We start from the raw sequence: 19755 nt of genomic DNA on the forward strand, positions 1-19755 counted from the left end.
GTTCTTATGTAGTACAGCTGGTTTCTCTCTGCTGACCAATGGTGTCTATAACATAGCAAAACTCATGTCTACCAAATAAAGTTAAAATATGCCATGTGTAGACATGAAGTTGATGCCCACATTTCGCCATTCCACTTCAGCAAAGAACAGAGCACATTTGTTCAGTACGCTGTGCACACTTGGAGCTACTTGCCAACATTTTGGTATTTGTACAGTTTGGCACATAACAAGTAGTACCCGAAGTTGACGGTCGCCATCACGGCGAGCAACCAGTAGATGTTCTCCAGCCTGGACGCGTTCATGTTGTTGGGCAGCCACGCCGTGGCGCGCCGGACGACGCCGACGAGGGCGGCGCTCAGGTAGAAACCGAGCGCGATGACCACGGCGACCATCCCCGTGGACGTGTTCCTGAGCGGCGGCGGGAACTCCTCGTAGTACAGCGTCACGCCGCCGGGGAAGTACAGCGCCTCGCCGGCGCCGGCCAGCGCGAGCGGCAGGACTAGCCAAGTCACCGACAGCGGCGACACCCACGCCGGCTGGCCCTCCGCGCCGTGCGCGCGCACGGTGGCCATGCGGCGGCGCTCGACGACGGCGCACGCGGCGAGGCTGAGGACGGCGAGCACGTGGCCCGCGCCGATGCGCTGCAGCGGCGTCGGCGTGTGCCCCGTGAGCCGCCGCCAGAGCGGGAGGAGCGCGCGGTCGAGGAGGATGAGGGAGGCGACGATGGAGACGAGGATGACGACGGTCATGGAGCCCGCCGGCACGGTGAAGCCGCCGAGGGCGCGGTCCATGGCGAGCGCCTGCAGGACGGTGAAGTTGATCTGCGTGCCGAACGCGACGCTGAGGACGATGGACGAGCTCCACAGCGGCAGGATGCGGACCACGGCCTTGAAGTCCTCCACCTCCCGCACCGTGCAGATGCGCCACGGCCGGACCACGGACCCATCCGCCGGAGTGACATCGCCGTCGGTGAGCAGTGCCGCGCGGTTCAGGAAGCTACGATCGGTCGGGTGTGCATGTCGAAGCGGATACCATTATCGTCAGTTTAGTCATCAAGCTTCCATACATGTGACACAAAGTGGCAACAAAAATTCTAAGTTGACAAGTAAGTCAAATTTCTAGTATGAGGTTATTCCCACCTTATATGTTGTATACTTAGCGTCAATTTCTAGTATGCGACTAGACACACTCAACACCGTAGATTGGGTCTGATTAATTCCTACGACACAATTAACGTGATCTTTGAACGAAGTTCGTTCAAATTAATCTATCGGACAACGACATCAGGTTATCAAATCTACCAATATGAATAACGTTGCCGTCATTCCTCTGTTTTCTCTGATCGCTGATTCTAGTAACGTGCACTGCCTTCATTCCTATGTATGGCCAATATATAAGTTGACATTGCCAGATTATTTGAGAAGTTTGTTGCTGACATCTTTGACTAGCTCCTGGCACTGCTAGGCGGGAGGAGACTGCGCCGGGTCAAACGCATCCCAATTTTGTCAAATTTTGCTAATTTTTTGAACCATGATGCTTGACCTTACAAGGCAACGTTCTTTTTTAAAGTGTATGAAAGGGCATCGTTTTCTTACCTGAAGCTGTCGCTTGGAGCAGCAAGGCTAGTAGCGTCGCTGACGTCGCCGTCCTTGTCACTGGCACTGCTGCATCGTCGCCCGTGGTAAAACCTCAGCTCCTCTGACGTCGTCGCCAAGTTGACTTTCCATTTCCTGGCGGCGGCGACGGCGACCCTCGCGAGCGCCGTGAACGGGCTCCCCTGCGCGCCTGGCCGGCGGTAGTAGGGCGTGCCGGCGAGCAGCGCGGCGACCCCCGCCAGGCTGGCGGCGCCGGAGATGGCGTAGCCGAGCGCCCACGACACGTTGTCCTGGACGTAGACGATGGCGGTCGAGCCGACCACGGAGGAGGCGTAGAAGAAGACGAAGTACCAGTTGAAGAGCACGTCGCGGTCCGCGGCGGCGTCGAACTGGCTCGCGCCCAGGGTCGCTTGGTTGAACCGGGCGCCCCCCGCGCTGACGCACAGCATGAACACCGCCGCGTACAGCGCCGCCATCTGCCCCGTCGACGCCGGCTCGCACGCGTCGCCGCCGGCGCCCGGCTGGCACGGCACCGGACGGAGGCCGTGCAGGCTCGCCGTGAGAGTGAACATGACCAAGGCCTGGTCCCGTGTGTCCATGCGTACGTTGGTGATTCTGTCTGACGAGGAGGAAGATAATAAGAAATTAGATGCACTCACCAGGACAGAGAAGACCATGGACACGGCGACGACGGGGTAGCAGCCGAAGAAGGCGTCGGCGACGATAGCGCCGCCGACGGGGGCCAAGCTGAGGCATCCGAGGGCGATGCTGGAGATCTGCACCGCGTCGACGCGCGGCACGTTGTACTTCTTGACGAGGTAGACGACGAAGTTGCTTGTCGCGCCGCCCCTCGCCACTCCAAGCCCGAGCATCGCCACGGCGAGGAAGGGGAAGGTGATCCATCCCCCCTTGTTGTTCCTGGCATCACCAGGCTGCGGCTGCAGGGACTCGTGATCGGCTCTGAGGTTACGGCGAGGCTGAGGTTCTTGCGGCCCCTTCGTCTCCATTCTGCTGTATCTCCCTCTATCAGGTGCTCGATCGATATACTTGCACGTTGTTACAGAAAAATGGCCGGATTATATATAACTCTGTATGACTGTATGTGCACGGGTGGGGAAGTCAAGACCTCGGAGTACGAGGGACAGTCTGAAGACGACCAGACGAGTAGTGAACGTTGGAAACGGCCATCTATCCCTTTATTTTTTTATATATATACAAAACATAGTAAATACACGCACGTAACCTTATTTTTATGAATATTTTTGAGTGACCGAACCGACAGATTAATGAGATTGACGAAGCTACCATTAGCATCTCAATGTTGACAGGCACGTCACCTGCTACTAAAAGAATAACGTCGAAATTCAAGAAAATACAAGCATACGTGTTAAGGCGAGGAGAACCCAGGTGAGCAGGTTTCACAAAGAAAACTTAACAGCTGAGTTACGCTTAGTTCGTGGTCACCTGTCCCTTTCGATAGGTTCACCCATTCAGCTCAATTTCTAAGACCAGCTACATGGTGACTATTGTCACGCCCAGGGTTCCCATCGAAATGAGCGAAATTTGTGAAATTTCAACTGAAATTTGGATTAAAAAGTTGGATCTTTTCGTGAACAGTGCGATATTTCGGATGACCATGACCGAAATTTTGCGAAATTTTGGTCAGAATTTTTATCCCTGGTCACGCCTAGTTCCTTTTCTATGATAAAGAGACCCAAGTGATGAAAGAATATTTGATTTCCAATACGTTGGTATCACTTCTCTCGCAATTGTTGCTTGCAAATCTGCTATCTTAGTTTGTTGATTGAATTGAAAGTGGAACGCACGTAAGTCCTTGGTCAAACTTCACAAGCAAAGACAAAAATTCGGAAAAACTATTTGTCACACACGCTACTAGGTGCTCCCACGTCGCAGAAGGGAGCGAGAACCCTGACGTTAATACATTTTTTTCCCATTCAAAACTTTAAATTTATCTTTCTCATAAATTGTAGATCTTATTGAATCCATTCAACCTTTGTGCTACTTATAATTAATGCAACAAAATAAGATCTAATATAGATATTTCTCGTTTTTCGAAATGTTAGAACATTTTTCTACTTGGCATTGTTCTCCTGAACCTGGACAATTTGACGGTGAGGCTGGAACAACTTTGTTCTAAACCTGTAGTAACTTCTAACCGAAACAATTTGATGGTAGAGCTATAAAAAATTGATAGTGAAGCTAAAAACTTTAATGTGAAGCTCTAAGAATAGTTCAATTTAAAAAGTCAAAATAATGTGATCCAAATGTAGTCAAGTGTAGATTTGTTTTAAAGAGTTCAACGTGAGGTCATGAATTTACATGCAAAGTATATAAACCCTGCAAAGTTGCTTTTAAAGCATGGGACCAGTTAATAGAAGTTAGATAATATGGACTTTGGCAGAACTCAACTCCGAGATCTAGGTCGGATATGTAATTTGAAGATTAAAATAAAGTGGTTTAAATATATGTATTGATAAAATGATTCATCCGAATGCTTCAGATGTACCTACAATTCTGGTCCCTGAAATTTTTTAAGCTATCAATATCTAGTTCCAAGCGATCCTTTTTTTTTAAAACTGGAATCCTGCCAAACAGGATCTATACAAATTTATATATACTCCCTCCATCCCATAAAAATTACAATCCTGATATTTAATTAGTTAAAATCAATAAAAGAGTATAATTCTATTAATTAGAGCACAAGCGGGGTCCATTTAATTACCTTGCATGGCTAATCTAATTGAACCAAAATTTTGCCTTGCGTGTTATCATTTACGCTAGCGAAAAAACAAAGATAATTAGTAAGGATACAGTAGTCATTTGACAACAGTACTAAACCTTCTAAAAGAACTGCAATTATAATTTTTATGGAATGATGGAAGTATCTGTTATTTATGTCATCTAAAATCATACATGATGTCGTTTTAGGCAGCTTATGTATTTCACATCAAACCGACATGCCCTATTTTCCATTACCTTGGGAAGTGCTGTTGAAACCCTACCTTTTTTATTTTTTTAGGAAAGTGTGAGGGCTCCTACATGTCATGCGGATGATTCCTAGGAGCAACTTCAAGAGTTTTCCAAAAAAATTCTTCCCAAAATAAGGTATTGGAAGCTATGCTAAAAAAAATTTCCCCCAAAAACATATGAGACCACAACAAAACACTAAAAACTACTTCCCAATATTTGCCACATCATCGTAACTGGGCCTACCTTTGGAACGAAACCCTCCTCTAACTCCATCCAAATTTGCGCTAAAAAGGTTTGAATCAAGCTGCAGAGGGGCTTTTTATCTTGAACAGTTTCTTTAACGCTCAAATCAACTAAAGTTTTGCTCTTCTCAATTGCATCCAGTGATTTGCTGCTGCCATTGTCACTGAAGATGCTGGAGAATGGACAAGAGCTGAATTCTTTGTTCGAGAAGCCTGACATCAGTGTTCTTAGGCTGGGTGAAGGAAGCATCCAATCCTCCATCAATGTTATGCGGTTGTCAGTTCTGACTGAAACTTTTAAAGCAAAGTAGCAAACCGTGAGGTGAGGGGCGCCCAGCTCGGTGCAGGCGCGGAGCACCTACGGGGAGGAGGAACCTGTACTGCACAGCCCTGCGCCGTGCATGGATGCGAACGTCTCACACGACGCACCCCATCGCCGCGCGCGGATGCAGGCGCCGATCTCTCGCACGTAGGGCCCGGCGAGGTCCTGCTCTCGCTCTTGCGTTGGCCGCGCGTGCGCGTGGCACGGCGACACATGCCCCTGGCTCTGTGGTGCGCCGTTGAGCAGGTAGCGGTGCTGCACTTGGGTGGATGGGCGGTGGAAAGATGGAAAGAAGAGAAAAAAAATGATGGATTGGGGAGGAACGCCAATGCTAAAATATACGTAGTGGCAGGCTGCTTTTTAGCGTCGCGAAAAAATTGGGAACAGTTTGGATGGACTGTTGGAGTTCATTTTTTCTCTCTTTTTTCAAAAAAAATATTAGGGATAAGATTAGAAGTCTATTGGAATTGCTCTTTAAAACCCATTAGCTTAACTATTACATCACTCCGACCTCCCATCGCGCTGAAATCCTTCAACAATTTCTTATACTTAATTCAACAATATGCAAACTCCGTGTTAATATTTCGGATAGCTAATTCAACATTTGATAGGGGATTAGATAGTATGCATATCTGCTCCCCAACCTCACTCAGGTTCTCTCCACATAATATATATTTCAACATTTTTTTTATAACTGATTCAATAATCAGCGAATCCGGACTTAATATTTTACTAGGGTCATATAGTGTGCATGCTCGTTCCCACTACCTCAACTAGGTTGTATGATTGGCTTGCTTGCTCCACCTTATGTTAACAACCGATCTACTTATAAAACAGATCTGAAAGATGGGAAGTTTTATAAGAAAAACAATATTATAGAAGATGAATATGATTTCTGAGAAAGTATTGATTGATTATATTTCATTGGGCTAGCAACTTCAATTGACGTCCGTGGTGGTCGAATAACATGCAATGCTCAGCCCACCTAGGTATGGGCCTAATACTGTAACGGTGTTTTACCGAGTTCGTGGCCCAAGGAACGATGGAGCCGCACGGATCACCAAAGAAGCACAGCCGGATATTACCACTCATCCAGTTATTCTTTTTACGTCTCTTTTCCAATAATTTTATGAAATCACCCGCAGTATAATTGGCAACAAAATCTTTGCCCATATCTTTTTTTAATTCTGAGAAAGGCACCCAGAAGAGTGCATCATATCCATTGGCCAGTGCCCACAATTTTGATGTGTAGTTATCCAAATATACTAGAAATGGTAATGCTATGGTTCGGTTGTCCGGAGGCATCGGACGCTTTCCACCAAAATATCTGATGCTTCCTATCTAGTCAGTCTACCTTATCTATTCCTACTGTTCCTTTTCTTCCCCATCCCAATCCCGTGACTTTTCTTCTTCAACCTCCCAGTCCCTGGCTTCCTCCTCCCTTCCATGCTTGCGCCCCCGTGCCTACCGCGACGCATGGCCATGGCTGCCTCCCTGGCCGGCGGCGGCGCGCTCCCCCACCCTAGCAGCCTCGTCCCCCACCCGCTCCCCCACCCCGACGTCCTCCTCGCCCACCCCGGCGGTACCCCTTCCCCGCACTGCAGCGGAAGCCATCCATCCCCTTTTGCCTCTCTGTTACGCAGGCCTGAACTCAGGAACCTAGACCCCCTTCCTCATGCTCGACGAGGTCTCAGTCTCCAAGCCCGTCGGGTTCCCCAACCATCCCCACAGAGGATTCGAGACCGTCACCTACATGCTCGAGGTGCGTGTCCTCTACTCAAGCAAACCTTGTGTTACCTGCCTCTGTTCTTCTGCCCCCACGAGCTATTCACTCAAATGTCTCCTTCTGTGTTGGATTGGAATTGCAGGGAGCCTGCACCCACCAGGACTTTGCAGGCCACAAGGGCACCATCAGGGTAGGGGATGTCCAGGTCAGCCAATCTGCTCTCTAATTGTACTCATGATCACCGTGCTCATGCAGCAGTTTCATTTCCTGTCTTCACATTATTCCCTGAACTGAATTCTTCCTTCAGTGGATGACTGCCGGCCGGGGCATCATGCACTCGGAGATACCGACGGGGGACGGGGTGCATAAGGGCCTGCAGCTCTGGATCAACCTCTCCTCTAGAGCAAGGACCAGGAGCTCCAGAGCAAGGACATCAGCCGTGCCTTGAAGGACGGCGTAGAGGTCCGGATCATCGCCGGCGAGGCCTTCGGCGTGAGCTCCCCGGTCTACACGCGCACCCCGACCATGTACATGGACTTCACCATGCGCACGGGCTCCCAGATCCACCAGCCCATCCCGGAGGGCTGGAATGCCTTCGTCTACATCGTTGACGGCGAGGGCGTCTTCGGCCGGGAGAAGTCGGTGTCGGTGTTTTAGACCGGCAACCCGCCTAGGGGGTACCCTAGGTGGTCTTTTATGCGGTAAGGATCATCAAGAATCAAGGAATCAATGGTGACGCAAGAAACACGATTTAGACAGGTTCGCGCCGCTAGATCGCGTAATACCCTACGTCCTGTGTGTTGGCTTGTATTGATCTTGGATGAACTGGAGTTGTTCTTTTTGAGGGGGGTCCCTGCCCGCCCTTATATACACGGGAAGGCAGGGTTACAAGTCTGAGTCCTAGTCGAGTACTATTACAGAGTTCTACTCAGTAAGGCCCGAGTAGTTTTCCATACGTACACTTGACTAGTCCGGGTGGGATACGCCTATCCCTTGTCCTGGTTACATCTGAGTACGTCCCTTAGTGGGCCGTCCAAGGTCTACTCGTGGGCCTAAGGTGCATGCCCAACAAGCCCTCGAGTACTTTGTAGTCGTGCGCCACAGTCTCGAGTACTGTGGGCACTATCCGAGCAGTCATAGAGGTTTGAAGTGTCCGAAGTGCTCGAGTACTGTCGCGTGGCTGGAAGGTACTCTTCTTGTTCCTTTGAGCAGCTTCTTGTCCTAAGAGTTTTTATATGGTAGTGTGATGTCAATCGCACTCCATATGGAGTAGCCCCCGAGCCTTAGTTTGAGTCGAAGAGTCAGGCTTAGGGTCAATCTTGCTTTTTGACTATTTTACCCTTGGAAATCTGAAAAAGAAAAATCTGACCATCGGGTACGGTACTCGTAGCCCCCGAGCACTTAGGCGATTTCTGTCGTTGAAGTGGTCAGCAACCCGTTGAAAAGAGTAGCCGTTGGGTATTTAAGGCAATTAATCTGCTTAAAATCCATCTGTTGCGTAACTGACGCTTGGAATCCGGAGGTGGCGGAGATAAAACTGCCCCCCCCCCGTTAGGTTAGGTTTACGTCCTACTGTAATCAGATCTGTTTTTCTTCCTTCCCTGCGCATCTGCTCCACATTTGCGCCGTCGCATTTGTCGTGTGCCACCGCCGCCATTGCTGCTACTTGAGAGAGATCCGAGGGTGAGTGCTTCTTGCTGAGGTTGAAACCGGTGGATGCGCACCAAGAAGATGGGCAAGAAACCCAAGAAGATCCAGGGCAAGGCTCCGGCGGCGGGCAAGGTGAAGTCCAAGAAAGGGAAAGAACTAGTGTTGCTGGCGCCGAAAGTGGGGCCGACGGACCAGACTACGCCGCCGCCGCCTGGAGCAACGTGGCAACATTTAGTGATGAAGGAGGAGGCTGTGCAGGCGCTAGTCAACACCAAGCTTTTGCAGGCGAAGGAGGTACTCGAGTGGCGTCCTGCTTTTGCAAATGCATGGCAATTTGAAGAACACCCTGGCGAAACAGTGATGCTTGCTCACTTTGTGGAGAGGGGGTTGGCAGTGCCTACCTCCGACTTCTTCAGAGGTATCCTCGAGTACTATAAGTTGCAGCTTGTTCATTTGAACCCCAATGGTGTACTGCATATGTCCATTTTCGTACACCTCTGCAAAGTTTACCTGGGAGTTCCTTCGAGCCTTGAGTTGTTTAGGAAGTTGTTCCGCTGTAAGCCTCAGCCCAGTGTGCATAGGACAGAGGTCTTCGGAGGCGTCGGGTTCCAACTCAGGAACTCGGGCGCATATATTGAGTACAACTTGACTGACTCCCATGAGGTGTGGAAGAAAAGGTGGTTCTACATCGAGAACCATGATCCTTGCTTGCTTGTGGTTACTGGCCACGCGCCAAAGCATGCAGAGAACTGGGTGAGCGATCCTGAAGACACCCTGGAGCTAGACCAGTTGATGCAGCAGATTACCGAGTTGAAGGCACTCGGCCTGACCGGGATTAATGTGGCAGCCAGTTTTCTGAAGAGAAGAGTCCAGCCGCTTCAGAAACGTGCTCACTCGGGGAGTGAGTACATAGGTCTTAATGATCCATCGTGTATGTCCAATGAGGATATATCCGATGATGATGTAGAGGCGCTGCTGGCCAAGTTCTTCAGGAACTACCAGGGAGTACCAGTGATCCCTGTAGCTCTTCGGCAGTATGATGCCTGGTATGAGCCAGAAGTGGTATGTTCTAGCGCTTGACTTGTACTTTTTGACTTGTGTGATATTTGTTGGTAATATCAACTTATTTTTTGTAGTCTCGAGTTCTTGCCGGCTACTTGGCGCAGTCGAAAGAAGAAGAGGAAACTGTTGTTGAGGAGTCAGAGGACGAGCCCTCCCCTCCTGTGAAGAAACGCAGAGTAGTCCGCAAAATGTCTGCGGCTAAGTCTGTTGCAACTCCTGAGAAGTCTCAGGGTACCAAGGTATGTAGTCGTGTACTCAATTGTAGTTGAAGAATTTGAACTTGCAATCTTTGTGACTACATTATCTTGTTCAAAAGGCTGTTGATACAACACTTGGTGATGACGAGGCTGCTTCTGGAGAAGTAGTCATGACCGACCCAAACGTCGGTATTGCATCTGCTGAGAAGGTACCAGAGAGAGTGCCGTCAACGGATGCTGGAGTAGCTCCCAAGCTGGCCGCACAGGCTCCGCCGGCTACCACGCTGCCAGTGATTGACCAGGCAGTCCTGGGGTTGCCCGCCGGAGTAGCGGGTGTTGCGAAGGAGATGTCGCCAGTAGTCGCTACTGGTTCCTTGTTGTCCAGTGTAATCACTGGTGGTAAGCTTTCTGTCCAGACTAGTTTTGTTTGTCTGAGTTGTATTGTAATCTTGACTTCTGTTTTCCCAGGTCTCGGCGAGAAGACAGCGCCGACAGCTATACTCGGCCACCTATTGCCGAGAAGAAACGTGTGCGATTTCCACCACGCTCAACTCAGTGAGCTTGTTCGTTCCTGGTGTATATCTTTAGGTTTTCTTGAATGGCATATAGTGACATTTTGTGAAGCAGGGATGCAGAGAAAACTATCCCTGTAGAGAAAAGGGTAGAATCGAATCACCCAACTACTTTATCTGCTCCCTTGGAAGATTTGATTGTTGATGAAGTACCCGAAGTTGACACCGGTCACCTTGGAGCTACTATGTCAATGCTTCAAGAGGTCATCCGCTTAGTGGAAGTCCCCGCCGCCGCGTCGTGTTCGGGAAGTGCTTCTCTATCAACCTCCACTAGCAGAGCTTTGGCTGTAGTAGGTGTGGAGAAATCCAAAGAGTCAACTGCTCCAGGTATGTATCTGTAGTCCCGTTATTGTAGTCGTAGCAGTCAGGTGACATGATAAATGTTTTAGGTACTATTTTGGGTGCGACTCCTCGGCTTGTGGAGAGTACTCAAAGGTCAGTACTCAGCCATCCATCTGACTCAGATTTCCAGAGAGCTGTCGACATTTTTCGAGGCTTCCAGGTGAATTTCTTTTGCTTTGTCTCGTAGATCGAGTAATTGTGAGGCTTTTAACTGATCATATTCCTTTGCACACTCGGACCCTTCAGGAATGAAGTCATCAATTGGAGCAGGAATGTGCTTGACTTACAGAAGCCTTGAGGGTTCACGAGGTTGGAGTGAAGTCTTTTGCTGTGGAACGGTCGGATCATGAAGTCCTGCAGCAAAAACTGGAGGGCCGCTACAAGTCTCTGAACAAAAAGTATCAAGGTGAGTACTTTGCATATTCCGAGTATGTCCGATTGTAGTCGGCTGTGTTGAAATTGACTATTTTGCAGAGCTCAAAAGGCAAGAGGCTGCTGCGAGGAGCCAAGTCCTTGACTGGAGAAATGCGTATGATCGTGTGGCAGATGAGGCTGAACGTCTTCGGGCTGCGCTGACTGAAGCACAGGCTGCTTGCGAGCATCAACGAGACAGAAAGATGCAGAATGGCGTGATGCTTGCTATGGCCATGGTGGCATGCAGAGATTATGCCCAGACCATGGGAAGACTCCGAGGCGAACTCCAAGAGTTGACTGAGGTAGCTCATGATTTGGTGAACGCCATAGCCCTCATGGAAGAGGGCATAGGACCTCAATCGCTAGTTGAGCGATTGACGACTGCCCCGGGTAAAGTAGCAGGTTTCTGCAAAGCTGTTTGCAAACAGGTCCTTGCTGTTGTAAAGTCGTACTACCCGAGGGCGGACTTGGCGGCAGCTGGTGACGGCGTGGCTCGCAACTGCACAGAAGAAGCATATGCGCAGTACCTCGAGGAGGCGGAGCCCATCGCGTTGAAAATGTCAGAGTTTGTCTCTCTGGAGGAGCCTTGAACTTTATGTACTCTTGTAGTTATTTTCGAGTACTTTGGACAATACCTTGATAAATGAATGTTGGTTATTTCTTGAAGTAGTTATCTTGATGTGGTTGAGGAGTAGTTTACTCCGTCTCACCCGACCCAAGGTTCCGGGGTCGGCGAAGCCCGACCCCATGAGGGAAAAGCTCAGCCTCGCCCGACCCTGAGTCCCAGGGTTGGGCGCGCCCGACCCCTTGTCGTAGGGTTTCGTATCGCCCGACCTTTGAGTAAAGGGTTGGACTTCTTCAAGCCCCTGAGACAATGATGTCCATGTTTGGCTGGAGTAGTTCTGAGTTGCGAGTAGGCACGATGCCGTCGAGTACTCCGCTTTTTGGTGATGCACGGGTGTACTGTACTCTTTTATCCTTTGTGGCGTGAATGCTTTCACGTGGGCAGAGTCAGAAGTCATCAGACTTATTGATCACGGGCGCATAGTAATTCCTGGGTAGGTGGTAGTTGCAGCGCTTGGCTATAAATAGATCCCCTGGAGGTCGACCCGAATCAAATTTCTGAGTAGCCATGGATTGCCTTCGGTTGTTGTTGTTTGAGTGTAGAGAGCCTTCAAAGAGTGCACCGGTGCTAGAAGATTCCTCATAGATTGAGACCACCTTCCCTCCACAGACTCCTGCACTCGTAGGGATAGCTGCGATGCTAGAAGAATCCTCGTAGGAGGTTTCATCGTGCGCCTCATCTTGCAGCTCGTGATCCAGTAGAGTACGCGCTGGAACTCGCGAGTGATGGGTGATGAGTGCCGCAGTCTTTATCCCGCTCACTTAGAGGTGGAGGTGTGGCCGTAGAGTGGGTTGGCTCGGCAAGGCTAGCAAAAGAGTAGCCTTGTTTCCTTCTCTTCGTGGCGCGCGGGATTCATCGTTGCCGCTGTCAAGGCAGCGACGATGCAGGAGTTCCTAGCGTTGCCTTGGGTAGAGGACCTGGATATGGTTGCGTTTTGCGCAGCTTCCTTACGTGTAGGCCCTTCCTATTGTAGTCAGCAGACCTGAGTGGCCTTGTGATATTGTAAAAGCCTGAGGCTTAAATGCAGCCCGCCAGTAAGCAGTTGCTTGTAGTCCTTTTGTATTTCGAGTACTTTTATTCGTATGTAACTTGATGATGTATCTTAAGTCCTGAGTAAAGAGTTACTCTATTGAACCTTTTGTATCGGAGTCGTGATGCCTGAGTTGATGATCTTTAGTTCAGAGTGATATATCTTGAAGTCGGTAGTCGAGCTGTTAGCTCGAGTAGTCATCATGAGTTTTTGCCTTGAAGCGATTACTCGGGTGCTGCTATGGGTAGTAGCGACAAAGGTGTTCTATATTCCAAGAGTTTGGTACTTGTTCTCCTGAGAGCTCTTGCAGTCTGTAAGATCCGGGTCCCGTAACCTTTGATACGATGTAAGGACCCTCCCATGGTGAATTGAGTTTATGCAATCCTGTGGTGTCTTGGATTCGCTTGAGGACCATATCGCCCAAGTTGAAAGATCGTTCCTTGACGTCGCGGTCGTGGTAACGCCTTAAACCGTCAAGGTATCTGGCTGATTGAATTAGTGTTGCGCATCTTGCTTCTTCTAGACTGTCTAGATCTATTCATCTTGTTTCTTCTGCCAGCTCTTTGTCGTATTGCTCGACTGAGGGTGATTGCCACATGATGTCGGCGGGTAATATGGCTTCTGAGCTATACAGAAGAAAATAGGGTGAGAGCCCGGTAGTCTTGCATGGTTGGGTTCGTTGTCCCCACAGAGCGTTGGGTAACTCCTTGAGCCATTTGCCGCCTTTGGTGTTGCCGACGTCGTGTAGTCGTTTCTTGAGGGCGTCGAGAATCCTGCCATTGGCACGCTCGACTTGCCCATTGGCTCGAGGGTGAGCGACTGAGACATAGCGAACATCGATGCCGCTATTCTTGCAGTATTCCCAGAAGTCGTGATTGTTGAAATTTGACCCAAGGTCTGTGATGATCCTGTTGGGAAAACCATACCGGTGTACGATGTCATCCAAGAAGTCGAGGACTCAGTCTGCCCTGAGGCAAGTGACTGGTTTGACCTCGATCCACTTGGTGAATTTGTCGATTGCCACGAGTACTCGGTTGAATCCTCCTGGCGCAGTTGGTAATGGCCCTATCATGTCAAGCCCCCAGCAGGCGAACGACCACGTTGGAGGTATTGTGACTAGCTTGTAGGCCGGTACATGCTACTGTTTGGTAAAGAATTGACAGCCTTTGCACTTCTGAACTAGTTGTTTAGCGTCGGCCAGAGCCATTGGCCAGTAGAAACCTGCTCTGAAAGCCTTGCCAACAATTGTCCGTGAAGAGGCGTGGTTGCCACAAATTCCTTTATGAATTGCTTCTAAGATTTCTTGGCCGTCGTCCTGGGTAACGCACTTCATGAGTACCCCCGAGGATGCACTTTTCCTGTAGAGCTTGTCTCCGACTAGAACGTAGTTTTTTACTCGTCGAGATATTTGTTCAGCCTGATTTTTGTCGGGTGGTACCTTGTGATCTTTGATGTAGTCGATGAAGGGTGTCCTCCAATCGACTTCTATCATCATGATTTCTCGAGGGACGTTAGTAGTCTGGACCACTGGCGGTGTAACTTGTTCAGGTATGGACGGTTTGTGCAGTTCGTGTATGAAAATTCCTACTGGAACCTCTGCACGAGTTGAGCCCATTTTTGATAAGACGTCGGCGGCAACGTTGTTGTCGTGGACGATGTGGTGAAATTCCAAGCCTGAGAACTTGTTTTCCAGTTTACGGACTTCTTTGCAGTAAGCGTCCATATTGTCCTTGTTTCAGTCCCACTTGTCATTGACCTGATTTATAACGACTAGTGAGTCGCCGTATACCAGTAGTCTTTTGATGCCGAGGGAGATTGCAAGGTGAAGGCCGTGTAACAGTGCTTCGTACTCGGCTTCGTTGTGGGATGCCTCCCAGAAAATCTGTAGTACGTATTTGAGCTGGTCTCCCTTTGGGGAAATGAGTAGTACGCCTGCGCCGGCCCCTTCAAGTTTGAGGGATCCATCAAAGTACATCACCTAGTGCTCTGGCCGCTCAACTGGTGTTGGTACTTGATTTTCAGTCCATTCAGCCACGAAGTCAACCAAAGCTTGGGATTTGATAGCTGTTCTCGGTTTGAAGTCCAAGGTTAGAGCTCCAAGTTCAACTGCCCATTTTGAGATTGTACCTGTGGCGTCTCTGTTGTGGAGAATTTCGCCGAGTGGGAAGTCAGAGATGACTGTGATGTTGTTCTTGGAAATAATGGCGCAGCTTTTGGGAGGTGAGCAGGATTGCGTATAAAAGCTTTTGTATCGTGAATACCGAGTTTTGGAGTCCGAGAGTACTTCGCTGACGAAGTAGACAGGTCGTTGGACCTTGTAAGCGTGGCCCAGTTCAGACCGTTCGACTACTATTGTCGTACTGACGACATGAGTAGTAGCTGATATGTATAGGAGCAAGTCTTCGTTCGAAGAAGGAGCGGTGAGGACAGGAGGCTTTGACAGAAAGTATTTGAGTTGTGTTAGTGCCTTGTCTGCCTCTTCCATCCATTTGAACTTGTCCTGGCGTTTGAGAAGCTTAAAGAAGGGAAGTCCCCGTTCTCCAAGTCTCGAGATGAACCGGTTGAGAGCGGCCATGCAGCCTGTGAGTTTCTGCACATCCTTGATGCTAGCTAGTGCTTGCATGTTTGTGATGGCAGATATCTTTTTTGGGTTAGCCTCAATGCCGCGATGGCTAATTGCTAGAAGGTACTCCGAAGACGCACTTATTAGGATTGAGTTTCCATTAGAAAGCTCGTAGACTGGAGAAAGTTTCCTCCAAATTAGCGATGAGTTCCTCCTGGTTTCTTGTTTTGACGATGATGTCGTCGACATAAGCTTCGACATTGCAGTGAAGTTGCTTTTCAAAGCACATCTGTATAGCTCGTTGATAGGTTGCTCCTGCATTTTTTGTCCGAAGGACATTGTTTTGTAGCAGAAAGCTCCGAAAGGTGTGATGAAAGCTATTTTGGCTTGATCTTCCTACTTGAGGCTTATCTGATGATAGCCGGAGTAGCAGTCGAGAAAGCATAGTAACACGCACCCAGCGGTGGAGTTGACCACTTGGTCGATCCTGGGTAGTCCGAAAGGATCTTTTGGACAGTGCTTGTTGAGGTCGGTGTAGTCGACACAAATCCTCTACTCCTTGTTTTTCTTACGCACGAGTACGAGATTTGCTAGCCAGTTTGGGTGAAAGACTTCTTTGATGAACCCTGCCGCGAGTAGCTTGGCCAACTCTTTCTTGATTGCTTCTCGTCTATCTTGAGCGAATTTGCGAAGTCGTTGTCGTTTTGGGGTAACTTTGGGATCAACATTTAGGGAGTGCTCGATCAGCTCCTTGGGCATACCTATCATGTCAGCCGGTTTCCAAGCGAAGATATCGTGGTTAGCCCGAAGGAAACTGACAAGCGCGGATTCCGATTTAGGATCTAGCCTTATTCCGATCAGGGCTGTCTTGGAAGGGTCGTCCATCTGGAGGTCAACTGGTTTGAAGTCTTGCTCGCTGGCGGGTTTCACCTTTGTAGACCCCGACTTGTTTTCTGGGATCGCGAGTTCAGTTGGATGGAGCTTCTTGGAAGCTGTGAAGACTTGTTGCATGGGACTAGGTGCTTGAGAAGTTGCGGCGATTTCCACAGCTTCGGTGTCGCATTCGTAGGATCATCGTAGATCTCCTCGTAGCGTTAGCTCTCCCTTGGGGCCTGGCATTTTGAGTACCAAGTAAACATAGTGTGGTATGGCCATGAACTTAGCAAGTGCTGGTCTTCCGAGTATGGCGTGGTAAGATGTCTCGAAGTCGACGACTTCAAATCTGATGTACTCGGTACGATAGTATTCTTTAGTTCCAAAGGTAACTGGGAGGACGACTTGTCCTAGTGGTATAGCTGCATTTCCAAGTACGATGCCGTAGAAAGGTGAATCTGTTGGAGTAAGTATTTCAGTGACGTTGAGGCACATCTTCCTCAATGTCTTGGCAAAAATGACGTTGAGCCCACTTCCGCCGTTGATGAGGACTTTGGTTAGCTTTGGGCCTGCTACCACGGGATCGAGTACTAGGGGAAAACGGCCTGGTTCTGAGAACTTGGTCCAGTGGTCCTTTCTGCTGAAGGAAATGGGTACTTCTGACCACTTTAGCGGTGTTGGATCTGTTGGTTCGATGGCCATGATCTCCCTGAGTACGAGTTTGTTGGCTCGCTTGGATGCGGTGCTAGGGATTCCGCCAAAGATGACGTTGACAGTTTTTGAGGCGGTCTGGAAGTCGACCTCTTGTTCTTCGTCGTTGTGGACTTTGTTCTTGCCTTTATCCTTAAGGTGGTGGTAGTGCGGGTAAGTCTTGCATTACTCGGCGCATGCTGTAGCAGTCTGTTGCCGAGTGTTTGCTAGTCGGGTGCCATGGGCACTGCTTTTTGAGTAGTTTGGTGAAGGTCAGCCCCTCATCGTTTTTGCGGGATCCCTTTTTTCTGGAGTTGGTCATGGTAGCGATAGTGTTGTCGGGCTTCCTTTTGCGATTGTGATTACTCAAGAAATTGTTTCGAGTATCGTTGTGTCGAGTTCTATCTTGGTTATTGTTGTTGTTGTCGCGTCCATGATTGCGGTGGGAGCCGAACCGTTCTCGCTCTTTGTCTTCTTCATCTGCCCACTGTTGCACCATAACTTTGAGGTCTTTGACATTAGTTGGCCATTGGCGACCAAAGTCTTGGTATGTCTGTCGATCGTGGAGTCCGTTCTGGAAAGCACTCGATGACGTCTGTTTTTGAAATGTCAACTATGGTTGCCTTCTTTTCGAAGAATCGGCGCAAGTAGTCGCGTAAGGTCTCGCCTTCTTTCTGCTTAATTTGACTTAAATCAATCTTGTTGCCCAGTCGAGCCATGGAGCCGGCGAAGTTGTTGGTGAAAGCCTTTGTTAAGTCTGCCCAAGAGTCGATTGACTTGGGTTTAAGTGAATCAATCCAGGTCAGTGGTGCGGGTTCCATGCAAATGGGAAAGTGGATGACTTTGGTATTGTTATTGCCTCCGGCTGCTTGTACTGCTAGCGAGTAGCATCGTAGCCATTGGATTGGGTCTTATTTTCCATCATACTTGGTAATTCCTATCGGCTTGAACTTCTCGGGTAGTTTTATCTTCATTACCCGATTTGTGAAAGCAGGAAAGTGATTGTAGTTGTCGACTTCTCGCTCGCGCCGACTGTTGAGGATTTCTCATAGGTCACTGAAGTTTGATACTTCGTGGTTCTTCCGAGTAGGGCGAATACTTTTGACCGAGTTGGTGCAGCTGGCCTCTCCAACATCTTTATGGCGTATTGGGGCCTTGCGGTTGCTTGGGCCTTGGTTGTGTTGCCGAGGCTGGTTGACCACTTCATTATCGTTCCTTGGAGCGTCGTTGTTGGCTGCAGCGCCTCTGCTGCCTTCTTGGTGAGCTGTGATGTGAGGAACAGATGGAATTGGTGATTCTTTGTCGAGTAGTTTGTAAGCTTGCTCCGCGAGTTGTGTGATTAGTCCGTTGCCGCGTTGCACGAGCTGGGCTGTGGCTTTGTTTTCCCTGTCTTGAGGCATCAACGTCGTTAAAAGATTGATTGAGGCGATTGCCGCAAGTGGAGTATTGTGCTCTTGAGCCTGGACTGCGTCGAAAGCCCTTTCAAGGTTTGTGATGGGAATGTTTGTGGCCATTGACTGCCGTCGCTCGATTCGAGTAGCGTTGCGCGTCCTTCTTTGGTTTCTTTGCTCGGAGGTTTCATTATGTGGGGCGTCAGCTGTGGACTCGTCTTCAGAGATGTTGTCAAGTTGTGCTAATCGCCTGGGGGTTCTGTTCTAGCTAGTACCCGGGTTGTTATTTTGAGTAATAATAAGGACTGCCCTGTCCGGGTAGTAGCTTCCGGAGCTTGATGTTGCAATCTCTGTTAGCTTTCCTCGCGATTGGAAGTGAGTGGGACACCCTCCTGATACGGGAGGTTGTCTATATGAGCGACAAGGCGTGAGTCGTAGTCGCGGGCAAGAGGAGGTAGTCTCAAGCCCGACCAATGCACGAATCTGCCTTGTGAAGTTGAAGTTATTACTAATCCTTGGGCTGGACTAGATAATGGTATCTCTGGCGGATAGACCGAATCGGAGTCGCCGTCTCCGTCGTGTCCGAGCTCGAGTTGGATTCGAGTAAGGAAACCCTGGTGGACTTCGGCTGCATTGCGGAGTCCGTGCGGAAACCGTTTTGGAGTCGAAGCTAAGTTGGGAAGTGACTGAGACCAACTAGTCCGAAGCGAAGTCGAGTCTGACGCGTAGTCAAACTCGAAGTTGTCGATTTTGACATCTTGGTTTTTTTCTGATCAGATCCTCTGATTTCTTCTCTTGGGCGTTGATGATCCGGCGCCGGAACGAACCCGAGCCATCGGTGATGCAGAGCCAGGATCCGAAAACGAAGGTTGCGCCCACTTCGATGATGAAGACGGGCTTGATGATGACCGTTGCCATTGAGTTCGCGCTGAGAAACTCGACGAGTGCCTCTAGCTGGCGCGCCAGCTGTCGGTGTTTTAGACCGGCAATCCGCCTAGGGGGTACCCTAGGTGGTCTTTTATGTGGTAAGGATCGTCGAAAATCAAGGAATCAATGGTGACGCAAGGAACACGATTTAGACAGGTTCGAGCCACTAGATCGTGTAATACCCTACGTCCTGTGTATTGGCTTGTATTGATCTTGGATGAACTGGAGTTGTTCTTTTTGAGGGGGTCCCTGCCCGCCCTTATATACACGGGAGGGCAGGGTTACAAGTCTGAGTCCTAGTCGAGTACTATTACAGAGTTCTACTCAGTAAGACCCGAGTAGTTTTCCATACATACACTTGACTAGTCCGGGTAGGATATGCCTATCCCTTGTCCTGGTTACATCTGAGTACGTCCCTTAGTGGGCCATCCAAGGTCTACTCGTGGGCCTGAGGTGCATGCCCGACAGTCGGCACCCGTGTCAGCGCACCTACTGACGGCTCCATGTTGCGATAGGTACCTCTTGGTGTTGTAGTTGAGATTT

General features: G+C 49.4%; 1 protein-coding gene and 1 pseudogene across 1 annotated transcript; one reads left to right on the forward strand and one right to left on the reverse strand.

Annotated features, from left to right (window-relative positions):
- Positions 1–131: 131 nt before the first annotated feature.
- On the reverse strand, positions 132–2630 carry LOC101772411 (protein NRT1/ PTR FAMILY 2.3). Its single transcript, XM_004963815.2, has 3 exons — positions 2255–2630; positions 1596–2176; positions 132–996 (listed from the first exon to the last, which is right to left on the reverse strand). The coding sequence occupies exons 1-3, from the start codon at positions 2600–2602 to the stop codon at positions 186–188; spliced, it is 1740 nt and encodes a 579-aa protein (XP_004963872.1). The 5' UTR covers positions 2603–2630; the 3' UTR covers positions 132–185.
- A 2368-nt stretch (positions 2631–4998) lies between these two features.
- Positions 4999–7533, forward strand: LOC101772817 (annotated as a pseudogene).
- The last annotated feature ends 12222 nt before the right edge of the window (positions 7534–19755 follow it).

Source organism: Setaria italica, chromosome III (genome assembly GCF_000263155.2).
Source record: "Setaria italica strain Yugu1 chromosome III, Setaria_italica_v2.0, whole genome shotgun sequence".
Taxonomy (NCBI): Eukaryota; Viridiplantae; Streptophyta; class Magnoliopsida; order Poales; family Poaceae; genus Setaria; species Setaria italica.